The sequence below is a fragment of the Pelodiscus sinensis genome, chromosome 4 (genome assembly GCF_049634645.1).
Source record: "Pelodiscus sinensis isolate JC-2024 chromosome 4, ASM4963464v1, whole genome shotgun sequence".
NCBI lineage: Eukaryota > Metazoa > Chordata > Testudines > Trionychidae > Pelodiscus > Pelodiscus sinensis.
Genome location: NC_134714.1, coordinates 33900060 through 33922687, shown reverse-complemented (window position 1 = coordinate 33922687; position 22628 = coordinate 33900060). Strand labels below are relative to the sequence as shown.

At 44.9% G+C, this 22628-nt stretch overlaps 1 protein-coding gene across 5 annotated transcripts in view; it reads right to left on the bottom strand.

Moving 5' to 3' along the window:
• EML5 (EMAP like 5) overlaps positions 1-22628 on the bottom strand; it is a 315990-nt gene that overhangs the window by 201107 nt on the left and 92255 nt on the right. For 3 of the 5 annotated variants that reach the window (XM_075926736.1, XM_075926738.1, XM_075926740.1), the window contains exons 11-13: positions 17262-17429; positions 14490-14596; positions 14054-14172 (exon numbers count right to left, since the gene is read on the bottom strand). In XM_075926736.1, the coding sequence (XP_075782851.1) occupies positions 14054-14172; positions 14490-14596; positions 17262-17429 (394 nt within the window). Of the gene's footprint in view, positions 1-14044; positions 14173-14489; positions 14597-17261; positions 17430-22628 lie in introns of all 5 variants that reach the window. The other 2 variants (XM_075926737.1, XM_075926739.1) reach the window with 1 other exon arrangement.

Here is a 22628-nt window from a genome sequence, read left to right as displayed (position 1 = left end):
GCACAGCAGTGCAGAGTGAAAATCAAGGAGCTGTGCCAGTGCTATGACAAGGCGAAGCAAGAGAGTGGATGGTCAGGACTGCAGCTCACACGTGCTGCTTCTATGACCAGCTTGGATGCCATTATGGAGGGTGGTCTGGCCAGAGTTCCCAGCCTGGTTGTCAAGTCCGGACAAGAAATGCTTGGTTTAGCCTGTAGCCAACTGATGGTCCTCAAGAGCCAGTCCCCTCCATCCAGGATGTGTCTCTATCCAGCACCAACTCCAGGGAGGGCACTTATGGAAAGTTCACAAACTTTGTCTAACTACAAGCAGGTTAGGGTGATGGAGTGTGAGGTACAGCACACTCTGTGCCTACACAGCGCGAGAGGTGCAAAACAGCTTGTTCACGTGTCTGCAGACGGAGCGGGAGTCTTGTCTGCACAGCTCCATGAAACTAACATAGGAACTCTAATACTTCTCACAAAGATTTTGGGGAGGCCAGTCTTATGCTGTCCTCCATAGTAGGACATCTTTCTACACCAAGCCACTATAAGTGGACTGGCATAATTGAACCACAAAACAGTGCAACATAAGGCCCAGGTTTACAACCACATTCAGTCAGCAAACACTCTCGGATCACTCAGTGTGATTCAGAGAAGACTGATATCTCGCATGGCAACCTGCATGAAGGAGGAGGGGAACCTAGTAACACTCTCCCCAGGAGGCTACATGTGCTGTACATACAATCCTCCCTCCCTCCCCCCACACACACAGAGAGGCAGGAAAAAAAACAGTATCCCCCAGATGATCGCATGTGACAGACTCAGCGTGTGTCAGACGTGTGCAAATATCCCGGGCTTCATTTGCATCTTACCGGGCGCCGCCATTTTTAAAGCCCCAAGTAGTTCGGACTCCGTGCCCGCGGCTACACGCAGCACAGAGTAGGTAGTTCGAATTAGGTTTTCTAATTCGAGGAGTAACGGTAGTTCGAATTAGAAAGCCTTAATTCGAACTACCTACTCCGTGCCGCGTGTAGCCGCGGGCACGGAGTCCGAACTACCGGGGCTTTAAAAATGGCGGCGCCCGGTAAGATGCAAATGAAGCCCAGGATATTTAAATCCCGGGCTTCATTTGCAACTTCGGTTGCCTACATTAACCACCCTAGTTCGAACTAGGGTGGTAGTGTAGACATACCCTTATAGACTAACAGATTTACTGGAGCATAAGCATCTGACAAAGTGGGTCTTTGCCCACGAAAGCTTATGCTCCAATACATCTGTTAGTCTATAAAGTGCTACAGGACTCCTTGTCGCTTTTGCATAAAACTGTCCTTCAACTCCTCTCTGATTCACACTGCCCCTTGCTGTGCTCTCCTGATGGTGCTAATTTCCAGCAGCTCAAATGCTCTGGCTAGGCACTCTGCCTCAGCCCCCAACCTTGTCAGGTAATTTTTCCCCTTGCTATCACACAGGTTATGGAGCACGCAGCATGCTGCCACCATAAAGGGAATGTTCCATTCACTGAGGTCCCAGAAGGAACGTTTCCTCTAAGCTGCATGGCAGCACATCCCCAACGCTGCTTAATCAGCCCTGCCCAGTCAGGGGCTCAGGATTTCATGCACAGAGCTTCCTGATTGTGAGGGGCTGATTAAGCAGCTGTGGGGCTGTGCTGCCATGCAGTTTAGAGGGAACCTTGATCTGGAGAATTCTGAACCTCCTTTTTAAATGTCCAAAGGCACATTCCACCACCATTCTGCACCTGCTCAGCCTGTTATTTAACTCCTCCTTGTGGGGTCCAGGCTGCCCGTGTAGGACTTCATGAGCCACAGGAGCAAGGGGTAGGCTGGGTCTCCCAGGATTACAATGGACATGTCAACCTCCCTGGTTCTGATTGTCTGGTCAGGGAAACAAGTTCTGGCATGCATCTTTTAGAAGAGGCAGGAATTCCTGAAGACCAATATTCCACTGTGTCCAGAGGATTGAGTGGTGGGTATGCTAGCATGAACACCAGTCCTCACTTGAGCATAACCTCCATGCTGTGCTAAGCTTTGTCATCATCCTGTCTCTGATGGAGTGCCATGTATACACTCTCCAAGTACAGTGCCATGAGGCACACCACGACACACATGAGCATGACAATGCTTTCCTGCCCACCAGGCCCCATGTTCAAGCTGTTATGTCGTCCACATGGGCAACCAGGGCACCAGAAGGTGCAAGCAAGCAGACTGCCTCCTGTTTATGTCACACAAGGTGGAGAGAGCAGATGAGTGAATTCTGGTATGCTGGCAACATGAGCCCTAGGCCACTCGGCGGACATAATAAACAGTGCTCAACAAATTAGGCAATCTACTCGCCCGGGGCGAGTAGATTTTAGCCCAGCAGGGCCGCGCAGCGTTGTCAGCGCATGCGCAGCATGATCTGCATGTGCGCAGTGTGCGCTTCCGCATGGCTAGTGAACAGGGCTCACCGCCGCTTGGTAAGCCCTGATCATAAACATAGCGTACAACTGCTCACAGTGCCTCACTGTCTGAGTAGACAGAAGGCTCCCTAACAGGGACATACTACTTCAGACTACATTCGATTCATCCCCCACAGTGAGGACACAAACTTTGTAACATGGGATGGTAGGAAATTGACTGTATTAGGGATGACCTTATCTCATAGTATAGACATGCCCTCTGACTACTAAGTGAAATCTAACATCTTTTAATCATCTTTTCATGGCTTCCCTGCCACAACTTTTCTCTTCTCCTCTAACCTATTTAGAATTCTGCTGCAGAAATAATCTTTGAGGCTTGTCTCTCTAACCAAATCAACCTCCCCTAAGTTTCCCTCACAGGCTACTCATTCAATTCCACATCAGATACAAGCTCCTTGTTTTAAACTTTAAGGACACTCATAAATTAATCTCACTGTAGCTTTTAAACTAGTTACCAATAGTGATCTATCATCATTCTAAGCTTTTGTCACCCAAAAGTTATCTTCCATTAAAGATATGTACATTAAATATATCCATGCTTATTCCCATGACAGTAACCTATGATTATGATTTAAGTTTGTATAGTATAACATCAGAAGGCAATCTGACTTATTTGAACCTGCCTCAGGTTGACCTGCCTCACTGTAAAATGACTATTTGCAGGCATGGGGAGAAGCACATTCAGAAAATAAGTGAAGTTCTTTTTCTTTTTGTAAAGCAGACTTAAGCATATTACTCAGAGCAACATGTTGATTTATATTTAGAGTATCCATTGGACTCAAATGCTTGTAAAGAAGGGAAGGTTACTCACCTTGTGCAGTAACCAGAGTTTTTCGAGATGTGTCCTTGTGGATGCTTTACTTAGGTGTGTAAGTGCCGCTGTGCACACGGCCTGGAGATCTTTACTAGAAGTCTCCCGGCCGCCAGCGCATGCTGCTCTATTGCACAACCACCCGGATTGACAGTTAGGAATGTGACCGAGGCCATTCCCTCCATTCCTTCTCTACACCGGATAGTGTTAGCCCAGCGCAAAGTGGAGGAAGGTGGGTGTGGAGCACCCACAGGGACACATCTAGAAGAACTCCAGTTAGTGCACAAGGTGAGTAACTTTCTCTTCTCCTTCGAGGGTCCCCATGGGTGCTCCACTTAGGTGACTATGCAGCAGTATTCCTGCTTGACGGTGGGCACTCCATGATGCAGGACTGGATGCTGGACAGTATGGTACATCCAAATCTAGCATCTGAATCCTAAAAGGACTGAAGAGTGTAATGTTTTGCAAAGGTATTGGCCAAGGCCCATGTTGCCACTCTGCAAATGATGTCTATTAGAGACCTTTGAGGAATGCAGTTGTGGTAAATACTGCTCTCATGGAGTGTGCCTGGATAACTGTTAGTGGCTGTCTGTGTTTCTGGGAATAAGCCAGCTCTATACACGTAGAAATCCATTTGGATATTAGTTGTTTGGAAACAGGTTGACCTCTGGACCTGTCTGGGCAAGACACGAATACTCTGGGTTTTGCCCAGCCTTCCCTCAGCCCCACAAAGACAATGAGTTCACACTAGCAGATAAAAACTGTGTCTGATACAGAGCGGGGATATACAAAGAAGGGTAAGAATTCCACATGTAAATCTGTCTCCCTCACTAGCCAAGACAGACAATCTGAAGTCTCTGTCTCTGGACACCCTCCTGAGAACTCCCCTCTCAGAACACAGGGAGCACGAGCCTGGGGCTATATTTAGTGCTCATCACAACAGCTATGGACATTTTCCAACCTTTACATGGGCTGGAGAGGCAGGAGATTATTATTCTGCTGCCCTAGAGACTCACATTCCTCGTAATTCATGTTTATTCCCAGGTGCCTGGTCCCAAGTGCAGCTGGTGCAGTCCAGAGGGGCTGTCGGAGACTCCGCACCTCTCCTGCAAAGTCTCTGGCTTCACCTTAGCATCTATTGGATGAGCTGGGTCCACCAGGCTTGAGGGAAAGGAAAGTGGCTTGCCTGGATATACTACAATAATACAATAAAGTGGCCCTTCTCCCTCCCCAGAGATGACCCCAACCTCATGCTGCACCTGCAAATGACTGGCCTGTAGCCCAAGGACACCACTCGCTATCACTGTGTGAGATACACAGTGAGGAGAATCCAGATAGGCTAACACAAAAACTCAAGATGCAGAATCATAGAATTGGAAGGGACCTCAAGAGGTCATTGAGTCCAGTCCCCTGCACTCATGGCAGGACCCAGTACCATCTAGATCATCCCTGATAGATGTCTAACCTGCTTTTAAATATCTCCAGAGATGGAGATTCTACAACCTCCCTGGGCAACTTATTCCAGTGTTTAACCACCCTGACAGTTAGGAAGTTTTTCCTAATGTCCAACCTAAACCTCCCTTGCTGCAGTTTAAGCCCATTGCTTCTTGTCCTATCCTCAGAGGCTAAGGAGATCAATTTGTCTCACTCCTCCTTGTGACACCTTTTTAGATACCTGAAAACCGCTATCATGTCTCCTCTCAGTCTTCTCCTTTCCAAACTAAGCAAGTCCAATTCTTTCAGTCTTCCCTCATAGCTTATGTTCTCGAGACCTTTAATCATTCTTGTTGCTTTTCTCTGGACCTTCTCCAATTTCTCCCCATCTTTCTGGAAATGTGCTGCCCTGAACTGGACACAATACTCCAACTGAGGCCTAATCAGCGTGGAGTAGAGCGGAAGAATGACTTCTCATGTCTTGCTCATAACATACCTGGTAATGCATCCCAGAATTGTGTTTGCTTTTTTTGTAACAGCATCACACAACAGTGGTTCACTATGACCCCTAGATCCCTGTCTGCAGCACTCCTTCCTAGCCAATCGCTTCCCATTCTGTATGTGTGAAACTGATTGTTCCTTCCTAAGTGGAGTACTTTGCATTTGTCCTAATTAAACTTCATCCTGTTTACCTCAGACCATTTCTCCAGTTTGTCTAAATCATTTTGAATTTTGACCCTATCCTCCAAAGCACTTGCAATCCCTCACAACTTGGTATCATCTGCACACTTAATAATCATACTCTCTATGCCATCATCTAAATCAATGAGGAAGATATTGAACAGAACCGATCCCAAAACAGACCCCTGCAGAATCCCACTTGTTATGCCCCTCCAGAAGGATTATGAACCATTAATAACTACTCTCTGAAAATGGTTATCCAGCCAGTTATTCACCCACCTTATAGTAGACCCATCTAGGTTGGATTTCCCTAGTTTATTGATAAGAATGTCATGCAAGACCATGTTAAATGTTTTAAAAATGGTTCTCTCATGCGCCGCGTGGGGGCAGCACTTCCACAGGGAATCCCGCACCAAGCACAGCCAGGGCATCTACAGCTAGAGTGAGAAAAAAACGCAGCTGCCAGATTCCAGCTCTCTCTCGCTTCATGTGATCAGGTGTTAACAAGCAGTTCCATGGATGGGCAATGGAGATCTCTACCAAGCATTTATAAACCTCAACTACCCACCCGGAGAAATAAAAAAGCAAATTGAAAGAGCCAGGCGAATACCTAGAAACCATCTACTTCAAGACAGACCCAAGAAAACCAACAATAGAACACCACTTGTCATCACCTACAACCCCCAACTTAAACCTGTTCAACACATTATCAATAAACTACAGCCTATACTGGAACAGGATACCATACTCCAAGAGGCTCTGGGAGACAGACCCATAGTCTCCTATAGACAACCACCTAACCTCAAGATGATTCTTACCAACAACCACAGGACATACCACACTAATACCAACCCTGGTACCTTCCCTTGCAACAAACCCCGTTGCCAGCTTTGTCCACATATTCATTCTGCTGATACCATTATTGGACCTAACCAAGTGAGTTATAAGATCAAGAACACATATTCCTGCGCATCCAGAAATATAATTTATGCTATCATGTGCCGAAAGTGTCCGTCTGCTATGTACATTGGACAAACATCTCAGACACTTCGCCAAAGGATTAATGCCCACAAAACAGATATCAGACAAGATCACAAAGAAAAAACAGTTTCTTGCCATTTTAACCAGAAAGGACACTCTCTCAATGACTTAACCACCTGCATTCTGCTACAAAGACCTTTTACATCTGCACTTGAAAGGGAATCCTCTGAACTGTCATTCATGTTAAAATTCGACACTCTCCGAGAAGGAATGAACAAACACTCAAACTATCTTACCCATTACCAAGATAGCTTCCCCAATTATCACCTCTAATACCATTAGCTCACAAACATCCCACTCTCCCCACCTCTAATATCATCAATTCACAGACACTTACCTTCCTTCCTTCCTCCCTCTCCCCCCCCCCCCCCGCATCTCCCTCCTGTTCTGAAATGTGATTTGTCCTTTTCATATTTGTTCATTTTTTTAATTGTATCCTTTGGTATATATGGTTGTGACTATTTTCTTCCACTATTTGATCTGAGGAAGTGGGTCTGGCCCACGAAAGCTCATCATCTAATAAACCATCTTGTTAGTCTTTAAAGTGCTACATTGTCCTGCATTTTGCTTCAGCTACCCCAGACTAACACGGCTACATTTTCTATCACTATACAAACATTTTGAACCTTTCTGGAGGAAGTAATGCTCAGGCTATGACTGCATTCAGCACCACTCTGATGAATTCAGTCCTTTAAACCAGAACCAACGTTGACTTTTTCTTGTTCACCACGAGGCCCAGATGCTGGTACATGTCCAACAGAAGAGCTATATCCCATTGGACCTTGACCTCAGAGGAGCCCCTGATAAGTCAGTAGTCGAGGTAAGGATAGACCTGGATCCCCTGCACCTTAGTGAAGCTGCAACCACTGACAAGCATTTCATAAAAACCCTGAGGGCCATGGCAAGCCCAAAGGGGAGGAGTGTAAACTGATGTTTCATATCTACCATGAAACAAAGAAAATACCTGTGTCCTTCAAAGATTGCAATGTGGAAATATGCACCCTTGAGGTCGAAGGCAGTATACCAATCCTCTAGATCCAGGTTGGGGATAATCGAAGCCAGAGAGACCATGCAAAATCTGAGCCTCAGCAGGTAGTGGTTCAGATCTCACAGGTCTAGAATGGGGCATAAGCCCCCTTTGGCTTTCAGTATTAAAAAATAACAAGAGTAGAAGCTCCGGTTTCTGTCCGGGGGTTGTACTTTCTGCAATGCTCTCATGCAGAGAAGCTCCTCTACCTCTTGTGTGAGAAGGGTCTCATGAGAAGGGCCCTGAAGAGGGCTGGGCAGGAAGGGTGGGAAGGAAGGGTAGAGGAAAGCGGGAGGGTATAGCCAAGCTGTACTGTGACTAGGACCCAACAGTCTGCAGTAATAGCCCTCCAAGGGACGGAGGTGGGACAAAAACAAAAGAGGAGGATCCAGTGGTCCAAGAGGTATGTCGCCCTCAGGCATACCCTCAAAAAGGGTGCTGGTTGGAGGGTTTGGAACGGCTAGAGGAAGGCTGGGATTGCCTACCTTAACTCTTTCTGAAGGGCTTAGACTTCCCTGGGGCCAGGACCTATCTGGTATAGGAATTCCTGGGTTGGGAAGGGAAGAGTTTAAAATTGTTTCCTCTCTGTCCCAGGGACATATAATCCAAAGGTTTTTAGGATGATCCAGAAGTCCTTACGCCCATTCAGTTTTGTGTCTGTGTTTTCACCAAACAGGACCATTCCGCAAACAGGAGGTCCTGGATTGGATGCTGGGCCTCCATGACCAAACCCAACCAGAGCAGTCAAATCGACCTGCGTATACCATGATACCACTACTGATATCATGGACTGGACTGCAGAGCCCTGAGCATCAGAAGCTATTTGCAGCGCTATCCCGCTGTTGATACCCCCTCATTGGCAAGAGCCTGGAACTACTTTCTTGGGTTCTCTGGCAGCAAGAACTAAAACTTCAATATTGTGTTTAATTCGTACCAGGCAATCAGGACCTGGTTATAAGACATACACAGTTGGAAGCTTGTAAAGGAATAAAGTTTATGTCCAAAAAGTTTGAGCATCTTGAATTTCTTGTGGGTAAGAGTGGGTTGACCCTATTGCTCACTATGGTCGACTGATACTACCAAAAGCAAATTCAGGGCAGGGTGCATATACAGATATTTGGCTGGGATAAAGTATTTGCATTCCACCCTCTCTGAGATTGAGGAGATGGAGGAGGATGTCTGCCACAATGCCTTAGCGATTTTGGTATCTTTCATGTAGGGATAAGGCAACCCTGGCCAGAGCCACCTGGTCCAGAACCCCAAATAGGGTGTCTGTGGACTTCACCACCTCCTTTGCCTTCTCAGCCACCTATTTCAAAAAGTCTTGGTGCATCCTATTGTCATCCTGTGGGATCACTGGATAAGGTGCCACTGTGGCCTCCACTGGTGATGAGGATGAAGAGTCCTGGGAGGCTTGTTCTTCCTCAGTCAGTGGGGGTTGATCCTCCCTTTCTCCCTTTACCATGGCGGTGCCTGGCCTAAGCAACTCCAATACCAGAAAATGGTTAGCAGATGCCCCAATTGAGCATCAGATGCTCTGGCCACTGAGCATGCAACTTGTGTCTGTATGGGAAAGCCCCACAGAGTACAGAAGCACCATTGTGAAGGTCATGGTGCTGGCTGCAAGGCCATCTACAGTGCAGAATTGGATGCCATGGGGTGCAGTTCCAATGATTGTGCCACTGTTCCCAAAGGACAATGGCCGACCTTACACTGTCTGAAGCCTAGGATGGAAAGCGGCTACTATAGCCTCTCAGGTGTCAGGAGCTGCCAGACAAGGGCGACTGTGGGAATCGTGGAGAGTGTCAATAGCAGTGAGCTGGGGACTGATGTCGGTTTTTAGACCTACCGCAAGATGGGGGAGGCCAGCAGTGAGGAGACAACATCCAATGGCAGGAGGAGGATGGGAAGAAGTAGTTACTCACCCTGTGCAATAATGATGGATCTTCAAGATGTGTGTCCTTGAGAATGTTCCACTCAGGTCTCGGTGCATCCTCATGCCTCAGACTGGAGATTTTTGCCTAGCACTGACCCTCACGCCACGCCTGCGTACTCACCATCTCGCGCTGTTGTTATCTGTTAGGTGCACACACACTGTGAGCCTCCCTCTGTTCCTTCTCTACCTGAAATCCATTAAAGGAATCCAAGCAGAGGGGAGAAAGGGAGGATACTGGAGTGCCCACAAGGACACACATCTCAAAGAACCATCATTACTGCACAGGGTGAGTAACTTCTTCTCCATTGAGTGGTGTCCCTGTGGGTGCTCCAGTCATGTGACTTAGTAGCAGTACCCGCCAGATGGTGGTGGGCACTGGAATCATTTATGGAAAGAAGGAAGGACCACATCTACCAGAGCAGTGGTAGGTATGGGTCCTCTCTGTAGGGCATAATGTTGTGTGAAAATGTCACTGCTCTACAAATGTCCACTAGTGGTACATTATGTAGGAAGGCCATTGTTGTGACCATTACACATGTGGAGTAAGCCCTGATAATCTGTGTTAGCTGTTTTCCATGAAGCTCATAAGCAGTCTATATGCGGTTTGCAATCCATTTGGAAATACATTGCGCAGAGATGGCTGTTCCCTTATTGCAGGGGTGTCCAAACTTTTTTCAAAGAGGGCCAGATTTGAAGAAGTGAACATGCGTGAGGGCCGACCATTTTGCCTGACATTCTTTGAACCATTAAAATTAAATGCAAATTAACTATTTTATGCAAAGTTTATTGCAAACGGCATACTTTTCATTTCGTCACATGGATGACAAATCTAAACAGGTGTTAAATCACTCTGTCTTTCATATCTGAAGGCCAGATGAAAAAAAAATCCAGGAAGCTGAAATATATGTCAGGAACATTGTAAAGTACATTACATATTATCAACTTTTAAGTTCAAAAAATATGAACAGGAACATAACACCAACTGTACATGTTGTGTCCAAATATATTTATAACTGATTTAGACCAACTGACATTAACTGAGATTTTACAATGTATTCATCTCAATTGAAAAAAAAACTTGCCTACACTAATGTGAAGGGTGAAACTGAGAAAGCGCAGGGCACGCTGGCCTCACGGCGGCACGGGGGCAGGGCGAACCCGCAGCCAAGCGGGGGAGCGGGGTTGCGGACGTGCCCTACATGGCAGGCTTTAGGACCGCAGCGGCCGCCATGGACGGCGGCGGCGCGGCCGGAAGCGGCGCGCTGTGCGCGCCAGTTCAAAGGAGCACCAGGGAGCCAGGAGAGGGGGAGGAAGCGGGGGCTGTCCCCGCACTCTCAGCCCCAAAGCAGAGGACCCGCGGGGTCGGAGAGCGCAGGGCACGCTGGCCTCACGGCGGCCCGGGGGCAGGGCGAACCCGCAGCCAAACGGGGGAGCGGGGCTGCGGACGTGCCCTACAGGGCAGGGTCTAGGACTGCGGCGGCGGCGGCAGCGCAGCCCGAAGTGGCGCTGCGCGCGCCAGTTGAAAGGAGCACTGGGGAGCCGGGAGAAGCGGGGGCCGTATTAAATCCGACCGCGGGCCGCAATTGGCCCGCGGGCCGGACTTTGGACATGCCTGCCTTATTGGGACTGGACCAAGAGATGAAAAGTCTGTCTGACTTCCTGGTGTCTTTGGTTCTATCTAAGTAGAATGTGATGGCTCGTATTGCATCCAGAGTGTGCAAGATGGATTATCTCAAGGAGGTGTGAGGTTTAGGAATAAATGAGGATAAGTATATAGGTTCATTTAGGTGGAAGTCCAATATAACCTTGGGGAGAAACTTGGGATGAGACCTAAGTATAACCTTATCCTTAGTAAAAGTATTGTACGGTGGGACATCCATGAGGGCTGCAATTTCGCTCACTCATCTTGCTGATATTATTGTCACTATGAAGGCCACTGTCATGGATAAGTATTGTGGGAAGGTGGTGGCTAATGGTTCAAAGAGTGGCACGGTGAGCACGTCAAGACCAAGATTTAGGTCCCAAGGTGGTATCAAGGGGGGCATAAATTTAGGCGCATCTTCTGCAAGCCTGTTAGGAATCACTTCATCATCAGTTGTGAAAAGAGAGAAATCATCGACTGATTTGTAGAAAGCTATGACCGCCAAGAGATGGACCCGAATAGAACTGATAGAGAGGCCTATATCGCTGAGGTCCATCAGCTAGTCAAGCACGGCAAGTATGAGGGCAATGTTTGGATGTAAATGACGAGTGATACACCACTGCTGAAAGCGTTTCCATTCGTTTTAGTAGGTGTATCTTGTGGAAGGATGCGGACTGTTCAATAGGATGCATCTGACTGGCTATACACAGGAAAGTTGTTCATTTCGGAGCCATGTAGTAGTAGTGGGTTTTTCCCTGGTGTTGAGTTAGCAGGTGTGGAACTATGGAGAGAGAGATTGGTTGTCTTACTGAAAGGTAATGTAGATAGGGGAACCAGGATTGCCTCAGCCAGCAGGGAGCTATCAGAATTCTTATGGCTTGGTTGGAGTGTGCTTTTTTTATTACTCTGGAGATTAGTGGGATTGGTGGGAAGGTGTAGAGTAAAAGCATCCCCCTCCAATCTCTTGCCCTGTCCTGCTCGGAAGCAGAATCTGTGGCATCTGAGGTTGGCTATTGTGACAAAGAGATCTATAACTAGGAATCCCCATTTGCAAAAACTTGGAAGGAGAACATTGATGTTGCGCTCCCACTCACGTTGTTCTGAGAAGTGTCTGCTCAGTTTGTTGGCCCTGGTATTCTTCTGTCCTGGTATGTAAGTGGCGGTTGAAGTTATATGGTTCTTGAGACACCAGTTCCAAAACTTGATTGCTTCTGCATATAGTGAGCATGATCGGGCACCCCCCCCCCTCCCCCCCGTTGAATGATGTAAAACACAGAGGGTGTGTTGTCTGTAAGGACACAAATGGTTCTTCCCTTTATCAGGGGGAGGAAGTGAGTACACTTTGCGGATGGCCCTGAGCTTCAGCATGTTGATATGAAGGTGCATCTCTGCTTGAGACCATCTCCCTTGTACCACTCTTGTGCCACAATGGGTGCCCCATCCAAGAAGTGATGCGTCCATCATGATCACTACTGATGCATCTGGATTGGTTGGAGAAGTCCATCAGTCGAGAAATTGTAGAACTGATGGTGGAAGTGTGAGACGCTTTGCGAGACTATGTTGGTTTGGGATATAAACAGCCACGAGCCAGTACTGTAGACAGTGCATATGTAGTCTCACAAATAACACGACAAAGGCTGTAGCTGCCACGTGTCCCAGCAGTCATTCAAGTAGGGAAAAATAATGATGCTTTTGCTTACTGGATAGTCGACTAGTCGCTTACATCACTGTGGGAGAGTGCTCCACACTAAGGCACTAGTACTCAGTACCAAGTCTAAGCACTGGTCTTAAGGAGCTAAGGCAGACTCCATCAGCAGTGCCTTGAGCTGGATAATAATGTCCTTTATGGTCCTAAGTGAGAAGGACCTACAGATACAGCACTTGGTGCTGATGTGGGATTCACCCAGACAACAAAGGTAGTTGCCATATCAGTTGGTAGCTGGCATAGACCTGCAGCAATTAGCGCACGGTTTAAACCTCGGGGACCAGGGCATGTCCCGTCTCCAGGCAGAGTCCCAGCAGGGGACTAACTATCTACAAAGTTCTAAGAACAGCTAAAAACTAGACACTATTTACAACTCAATAGGAGGGAATTAACAGAAGAAACACTGCAGCTATGGCAAGACAAACAGTTCCAAGCACTTTCACGGGTGGCAAGAAGAAACTGGGGAAGGGAGGGGCCCAACAGCACCACTAGAGAGGGCACTGGAGCTAGTCCCTATGGATACTTCTGAGGGAAAATAAAAATTGATATTTCTGCCTATTATTCCAATATAACTGTAATATTTTTCTTAAGTTCCTCCACTTTCTTTCTCTTGATAGAAATACTTTGTCATGAAAAATAATGGGGAAAATGACAATTAATCCTGCAAAAATATTAAGATATAACCCAGATAAAAGACTTCAGTGGGAAGAATGAAATATTATTTATTTATTTATTGGATTTATTAAAGGCAAGAAAAATATAAAAATTGAAGCTAAGATTCTTAAAGGGACAATTTTGAATTATATTTAAGTATTTACTTAAAAGACTTGTAAATTATCCAAAAATGTTCTATAATCAAAGAACATGGGCTGTAGTTTGGGAGAACATGCTATACTTTTCTTAGATAACAAAGAAGGTGATACCCTGCATTGAATGGAAAATTTAACTCCATCTTAACTATGGAGTCATTGGTAAAACCAGAGAAAGAGGGATTAATACCCAAATGCTGAAAAGTATGGTTAGATGACATTTAAGTCTTAAATACAGATACCACTGTAAAATAATGACACATCAACTGAGTTACCAATAGGAATTGCATGGTGTAATATAGCTGGGAAGCAACATCACTGCTGTATATGAAATAAGTTTAATGATTTGTGTAGCTGTAAAAATGATGTAAAACACACAGCAGACGATCTTAATGATTTTCAGTTGGTGCATCACATATTTAAATCTTACATGTTTATTTTTTTGCCACAAATCTATGACAAAAATGAATCTGTCTAGTCTGCTTTTAAGGAAAACTCAACTTTTCATACCCATGGACAAAGTGTAATCTTATACTGTTCCCTGGAGCTCGCTCTCTCCTTTTAGAAGCCGCACTTTTTCGTTTTTCTTTGCATTGCTCTTTAAGCTGAGGTAGATCTTCTTTGTAAACCTTTATGGAAGAGCATACATACATATAAATAAATTTGTTTTCAGGAAGAACAACTATCTGAGAAATAAACCTACAGGTTAGCTCAGTTTTCCACAAAAATGGCATACTGACATCACTACCAATGACTGTAGCCAAATGGATATATAATTTGCTTTTAAATTACAAACAATACAGCATGATACAAAGTGTTATGAATATATCCAATCACTGATCTTTTTGTTGTCTTTGACTGCAAAAGTTTCCTTGAGACAGGGCCAAGAAAACCACTGGAAAATATTTCAGGATTTGTCCCTCTGCCATTAAAACTCAAGTCTTACCTGTCGACGGTATGTGATCTGAGTCTCTTGTTCAATTTCAGAGTCCAGCTCTGGAACATCAGATTGATCTGAATCTGATTCATCACTGTTAGAATCAACCAGACTTTCTGTAATAAAAATAAAAAACTAAGACATAGATGGAAACAATTAAAATAGTGCATGTTTCAGAAAAATACTAGAACACTTCTTGCATATGTTTAACTTTTGATTTACTACAACATGAGTTGCTAAAACATGCTAAAATTATGTGGGTATGTCTATACTACAGCGTTATTTCAAAATATATTATTTCAAAATAGTTAATTCGAAATAAGTTATTTCAAAATAATGCATCTACACACAAAATGCATTTCAAAATAGCGTTTTGCTATTTCAAAATAGCGCATCCACTCTGAGTGGACGCTGAATCGCATTTAAGGCCGGCCAGAACCAGGTCCAGCAGGGCATCAGGTCAGGAGTTACTTTGTGTGACTGCTGCCTGAGGCTATCTGAGGCCTGTGCTTAAAGGGACCTCCTCTGAACACCCGTTTCTCAGTTTTCCCTGCTTGCTTGCCTACCTCGATGAGGGACTGCAAAGCATTTTGTCACTGCATGCTCTGGTTGCCCTCACTCGGGACACCACAGCACTCTGCAACATGGAGCCAGAGGCACCTCTGGGCACTCTGGTGCTTCTCATGGACGCACTGCAGTGAGCCTGGCTGCACTTTCTGCAGACTGCCATCCGGGAGGTCCATCGGGGGGCTGTCAGTATCCAGGAGGCCCTGCGGGAGAGCTTCCACCCTAAGGAGCACTAAGAGCCTCCCTGGTCTGCCCCACTGGAGGCTTCTGCCTCATTCCTCCCTCACATCCTTCCACTTACCTCTCCCTAACCCCCCTTCCAGATGTCAAATAAACTACACGTTTTTTCATAAACACAAACTGTCTTTATTTAACAAAACTGGTGGTGGCGGGGGGAAATAAAACTCTGGTGAGACTGGGGAAAGGAGGCAGGAGAGGGGAGGAGAGAGGTTGGGAGAGGAGAGGGGGAAATCTGGGAGGAGGGAGTTGAAAGGGGGAAGGAAAGGGAAGAAGGGAGAGGGGAAGCTCAGGGCTCAGTGTTGGGGGTCTTTCCAGACCAACTTGATTTTCATGTGAACCTGCGCCTGGGTTCACATGTGGCCTTTGGTGGCCAGACTGGCAGCTACCCTGCCATAGATGGCCGCGTTCCTCCATCTAGTGAAGAGATCATGTACATTAGGGGCATCCCCCCCAAACCTGAATAAGGTCCATGATCTCTGCCCTAGACCAGGAAGGTGCCCACTTCTCCAGGCCCTGGCAGGCTTCTGGGAGCTGGCAGACTGCTCCTGGGGAGTGGTGGAGGGCTGGCTGCCAGTGGCTTGCTGGCTCATGTTTTGGGGTCACTGACTGCTGGCTCTGGGCTAGCAGGTTTGGAGCTGGCACAGGCACTGTGGCCAGAGTCTACCCTTTTAAGGGCTCCGGTGAGGGGGAGAGGGAGAGGGGTGTTCTTGGTTGAGGATGGTGTGGCCACCAGGGCACCCTGGGAAGGTTGGATGCTCCCTGTTTCGAAATAAGTGTCTATTCAGCACTTATTTTGAAATAGATATTTCGAATTTGGCATTATTCCTCGTAGAATAAGGATTACCAAATTCAAAATAAGTGCTCCACTATTTCAAATTTATTTTGAAATTTATTTTGAAATAGCAATTTGGCTGTGTAGACACTAGGAAAGTTATTTTGAAATAAGGGCTGTTATTTCAAAATAATTTTGCTGGGTAGACATACTCTGTGATATTATCATCAATTCTAATACAACAGAACTTTCAAATTGGACTTGCTTTTTTTCTTTCTTTTTGATAGCTAGGCGTCATGTATTCAACTCACTTCAGAGACAGTGTGATTCAGTAGACAAAGCACTTGATTGGAATACAGAAGATCTAAATTCCATTCTGGGTTCTTGTGGACAGCCTACTAAATGAACTGGGGCAAGGTGTATCTGTATTTTACATTTTCTTACTGACAACTTCTTGTGGTCCCTTCCAGCCCTACATTGCTCTGATTCTATAAAAGCTTTTGTACATATTTTTCAGATACAAGTTTATTCACCTTTGACTAATGGAGCAAGTACATCTTATCTAGTTCTGGGAGCAGATTCCAATAGCATAGGTCCTCCACTGACAATGCTCTGTTACCAGAAATGTAAAGTTTAAATTCTGGAGCCAATAGTGAGAATGGCCCAATAGATTTTAACTTCTGTGGTAGTACAAGAGCAGAAAGATAAATGGATCTTAGATCATTTAGGAATTATAACAAAAAAAATGAATTGTATGCAGATGTACACAGAGTCATATTACAGATCTTGCTTAAACAGAAGAGAACTTTTTTTGTCGTAAAAACAATTAATTAATTTGGAAACAAATATAATGTAGCTATATCTTTCACTATAAATCATGAATGTTTTTTGAGAATATTCAGAAAAGTTTTAGTTTTAGCTAATCTCATTCCTGCTGCTTATTTCTCAGGGCACATACAGAAGACAATCCTCTCTGTGCTTCTTTCTTTCTCTTTCTCTCCCAATGACTTATAGGCTTGACAGTTAGGGTGTGTCTAGACTACAGGGTTTTGTCGACAAAAGTCAACAGTGTGGATGCAAAGGACAGTTTAGATGTAATAATGCCTTCTGTCGACAGAACTCTGTATAAGTATTTTGATACTTATATTAATCTTTTACACTTTTTAAAAAAACATAAAAAGAATGTTGTTATGCAATCTCACCTTGGGGTGCTATGTGAAGAGAATCCTTCAACTTCCGTTCAGGAATAAATTTCCACTGGAAGACAGAATGATCAGCTCCACCAATAGAAACAATCCACTGATGATCATGTGACCACCTGACATTTGTCACATGAGCTGAATGCCCGAGGTATTTTTTAAACTTTGCTCCTAGAACAAGGAGGAGGGAAAAGAGAAAGAAAGTATTTTCAATATGTTCAGAATAGAAAAGGACATATTTTAAAATGGGGAACATTTCTATACAATGTGCAAAAAAACAACCATTATGCTTTAAACAAACAAAAAAAAATCTGTTCACTAGGTGCTACAATTCTGTATGACTAGAATTCCACTGGCTCTGTTTTATAACAAGAAGATAGACCGATAAAAACTCACCAAACTATTATACCATTCTCAACCTCCAATCTGTCTGAGTATCAAATAGTAAACTTATACTTTGTCTACCAGTTTATAAGGGATGATAAAGCAAAGGTAGAAGGGAAGTGAACACAGGCTAGGCTTTCATGATGTCCATTACATTAGGATCACTTTGCTCACCTGATACAAAATCCCACTGCTTACTTTCCCTGCTCTTTTGGGACAGCATTTAAATTCTTATTTACAATTATTTAATTGTGTTCCCCTCACTGAAAACTTGGAGTGCCAGCTTCCACTTTTACCACTGAAGAACTCTGAGGCTGTGTCTACACTGGCCACTTATTCCAGAAAATCAGCCGCTTTTCCGGAATAACTTGCAAGCTGTCTACGCTGGCCCCTTGAATTTCCGGGAAAGCACTGACGATCTACTGTAAAATCATCAGTGCTTCTCCGGAAAAACTATGCTGCTCCCGTTCGGGCAAAAGTATTTTTCCGGAAAACTGTTCCGGAAAAGGACCAGTGTAGACAGCACAGTAGTGTTTTCCGCAAAAAAGCCCCGATCGCGAAAATGATGATCGGGGCTTTTTTGCGGAAAAGCGCGTCTAGATTGGCCACGGACGCTTTTCCGGAAAAAGTGCTTTTCCGGAAAAGCATCCTGCCAATGTCAACATCCTTTTTCCGGAAATACTTATAACGGAAAACTGTTCCGTTTTAAGCATTTCTGGAAAAGGGTGCCACTGTAGACGTAGCCTGAGTGTTAAGCAAGTCTTGCCATGCATACACATCACTATTATTACATCTGGTTATCTGTTACCAGATCCTGCATACAAACTCAAAATTCAAATACAGGCAGTCCCCAGGTTACGTACAAGATAGGGACTGTAGGTTTGTTCTTAAGTTGAATTTGTATGTAAGTCAGAATTGGTACATATTGTAGGGGAAACTCTAGCCAAACATTTCTCCAGAGCTCAGTTTTATTCTCCCACACCTCACTTCCCTCAGTCCTTTATTCTCAAGCTGAGGTGCCTGCTGAGAAAAGTCGCTCCGTGTCTCCCTGGTCTGCTGGGGGGAGGCGCTAGCTTCGCGTCTCCCTGGTCTGCTGGGGGGAAGCAGCTAGTGCGGGGTTGCCTCACCCCGTTTGTAAGTAGTGATCCGATGTAAGTCGGATCCATGTAACCCGGGGACTGCCTGTATATGTCAAAAACAAAGTGGCTTCACAGAATTAATTGCGGACGTTCACATGGTTAGCTGTTACCAGATCCTGCATAACAAACTCAAAATTCAAATATATGTCAAAAACAAAGTGGCTTCACAGAATTAATTGCGGGTGTTCACATTATTTCTCTTCAGCAGATTCATATGGTGTTTAACTAGCAAAGTTGAAAACTTCTTAAAGAAAGAGAAAGCTGTTTTCTCTTAGGTTTTTTGAAAATTCTTCTTAGGATAGGCTTTTTGTTCAAATATATTGATTATCTCAATTACCAAATAACAAAAGCCTTCAGGTTGTAAAAAAAAAAAAAAATCTGAAGGACTTCTTAAACTCTGTGTTACAAAAAGGGAATAAGGCAAAATCGCATTAGTTATTCATGCCTTTGTTGAGTGGCAAAAATTGCTGGTAAAATTCTATTTCAGTAATAGCACAAAAGTTATATGAACTTGCCCAATGTTTGTCCTTCAGCCCATTAGGTGGATTACACTCTTACATCTTCAATTAAAAACATCAAGAGTATTACCTTAGTAAGGCATCTGATACGGTCTTGCATGATATTCTTATCAATAAACTAGGGAAATACAACTTAGATGGGGCTACTATAAGGCAGGTGCATAACTGACTGGATAACCATTCTCAGAGAGTAGTTGTTAATGGTTCAAAATCCTGCTGGAAAGGCATAACAAATGGGATTCTGCAGGGGTCTGTTTTGGGACCGATTAGTGTTCAATATCTTCCTCATCAATGATTTAGATATTGGCATAGAGAGTAGGCTTATTAAGTTTGCAGATGATACCAAGCTGTCAGGGGCTGCAAGTGCTTTAGAAGATAGGGTCATAATTCAAAATGATCTGGACAAACTGAAGAAATGGTCTAAGGTAAATAGGATGAAGTTTAATAAGGACAAATGCAAACTACCCCACTTAGGAAGGAACAATCAGTTTCACACATATAGAATGGGAAGCGATTGTCTAGGAAGGAGTACTGCAGAAAGGTATCTACGGGTCATAGTGGACCACAAGCTAAATATGAGTCAACAGTGTGACGCTGTTGCAAAAAAAGCAAACTTGATTCTAGAATGCATTAACAGGAGTGTTGTGAACAAGACATGAGAAGTCATTCTTCCGCTCTACTCCGCACTGATTAGGCCTCAATTGGACTAGTGTGTCCAGTTCTGGGCACCACATTTCCAGCAAGATGGGGAGAAATTGGAGAAGGTCCAGAGAAAAGCAACAAGAATGATTAAAGGTCTAGAGAACATGAGCTATGACAGAAGATTGAAAGAATTGGGCTTTAGTCTGGAAAGGAGAAGACTAAGAGGGGACATGATAGCAGTTTTCAGGTATCTAAAAGGGTATCACAAGGAGGAGTGAGACAAATTGTTCTCCTTAGCCTCTGAGGATAGGACAAGAAGCAATGGGCTTAAACTGCAGCAAGGGAGGTTTAGGTTGGACATTAGGAAAAACTTCCTAACTGTCAGGGTGGTTAAACACTGGAATAAGTTGCCCGGGGAGGTTGTGGAATCTCCATCTCTGGAGATATTTAAGAGCAGGTTAGACAGACATCTATCAGGGATGGTACTGGGTCCTGCTATGAGTGCAGGGGCCTGGACTCGATGATCTCTCAAGGTCACTTCCAGTTCTACTGTTCTATGATTCTGTGACTCTTAAAGAACAAGTTGATTATAAAGTGCAGATTTACATAAGGATTCTGAAGATTTACATAAGGATTCTGACAGATGATGTGGGGAAAGCTGAAGTACTCAATGCTTTCTTTGCCTCTGTATTCACGGACAAAGTGGGCTCCTGGACTAATGAGCTAAGTGACGCAAGATGGGATGAAGATGGACAGCGCTTGGTGGGTTAAGAACAGGTTAGGAACTATTTAGAAAAGCTAAATGTACACAAATCCATGGGTCCGGACTTAATGCATCCGAGGGTACTGAGGGAGTTGGCAAATGTCATTGAGGAGCATTTGGCCATTATTTTTGAAAAGTCGTGGAGATCGGGAGAAATCCCGGATGATTGGAAAAAGGCAAATGCAGTGTCCATCTTCAAAAACGGGAAGAAGGACGATCCAGGGAATTATAGGCCGGTCAGTTTTACCTCGATTCCTGGAAAAATCATGGAAGGGATCCTTAAGGAATCCATTTTGAAGCATTTGGAAGAGAGGAAAGCAATTAGGAATAGTCAGCATGGATTCACAAAGGGAAAGTCGTGCCTGACCAATCTGATTACCTTCTATGATGAGGTAACTGGCTCTGTGGATGTGGGAAAGTCAGTGGATGTGATATACCTTGACTTTAGCAAGGCTTTTGATACAGTATCCCACAATATTCTTGCCAACAAGTTAAGGGAATGTGGATTGGATAAATGGACAGTAAGATGGATAGAAAGATGGATAGAAGGCTGGGCCCAGCGGGTAGTGATCAATGGCTCAATGTCAGGATGGCGGTTGGTTTCTAGCGGAATGCCCCAAGGTTCAGTTCTAGGACCGGTTTTGTTCAATATCTTTATTAATGACCTGGATGTGGGGATGGATTGCACCCTCAGCAAGTTTGCGGATGACACTAAGCTAGCGGGAGAGGTAGATACGCTTGAGGGCAACATTGGGTCCAGAGTGACTTAGACAAATTGGAGGATTGGGCCACAAGAAACCTGATGAGGTTCAACAAGGACAAGTGCAGAGTTCTGCACTTGGGACAGAAGAATCCCAAGCATTGTTACAAGCTGGGGACCAGCCAGTTGAGTAGCTGTTCTGCAGAAAAGGACCTGGAGGTTACAGTGGATGAGAAGCTGGATATGAGTCAACAGTGTGCCATTGTAGCCAAGAAGGCTAATGGCATATTAGGTTGCATTAAGAGGAGCATTGCCAGCATGTCCAGAGATGTCACTATTCCCCTTTATTTGACTCTGGTGAGGCCACATCTGGAGTATTGTGTCCAGTTCTGGGCCCCCCACTACAAAATGGATGTGGACTCATTGGAGATGGTCCAGTGGAGGCCAACCAAAATTATTAGGGGGCTGGAACATATGACTTATGAGGAGAGGCTGAGGGAGTTGGGTCTGTTTAGTCTGCAGAAGCGAAGAGTGAGGGGGGATTTGATAGCAGCCTTCAACTTCCTGAAGGGAGGTTCCAAAGAGGATGGAGAGAAGCTGTTCTCACTAGTGACAGATGGCAGAACAAGGAGCAATGATCTCAAGTTGTGGTGGGAGAGGTCCAGGTTGGATATTAGGAAAAACTATATCACTAGGAGAGTAGTGAAGCACTGGAATGGGTTACCTAGGGAAGTAGTGGAGTCTCCATCCCTAGAGGTGTTTAAGTCTCGGCTTGACAAAGCCCTGGCCGGGTGGATTTAGTTGGGATTGGTCCAGCCTAGAGCAGGGGGCTCTATGGTTCTATGATTCTATGATGCATCTAAGGCTCGAGGATAGGTATGTCAATGTGTAGTTGACTACACGATTACCTGATAAGCCTAGGCTTATCAGTTAATCTTGTTGACTACATGCACTCACCACCCCGATGCCTCAGGGCACATCAAGACTACGTGTGGCTTCTGAAAGAATATATACAAATTCGGCTCGAATTTGCATATTTTCCTTTTTTTTCCCCAGAAGAGGCTTTTCCGATATTTGGCCCATCTACACAGGGCCAAATATCAGAAGAAAACCCTATTTCGAAAACCCTTTATTCCTCCTAAAAGGAGGTTTTACAGGGGGCTTTCAATATTTGGCCCCGTGTAGATGGGCCAAATATCAGAAAAGCCTCTTCCGGGGGGAAAA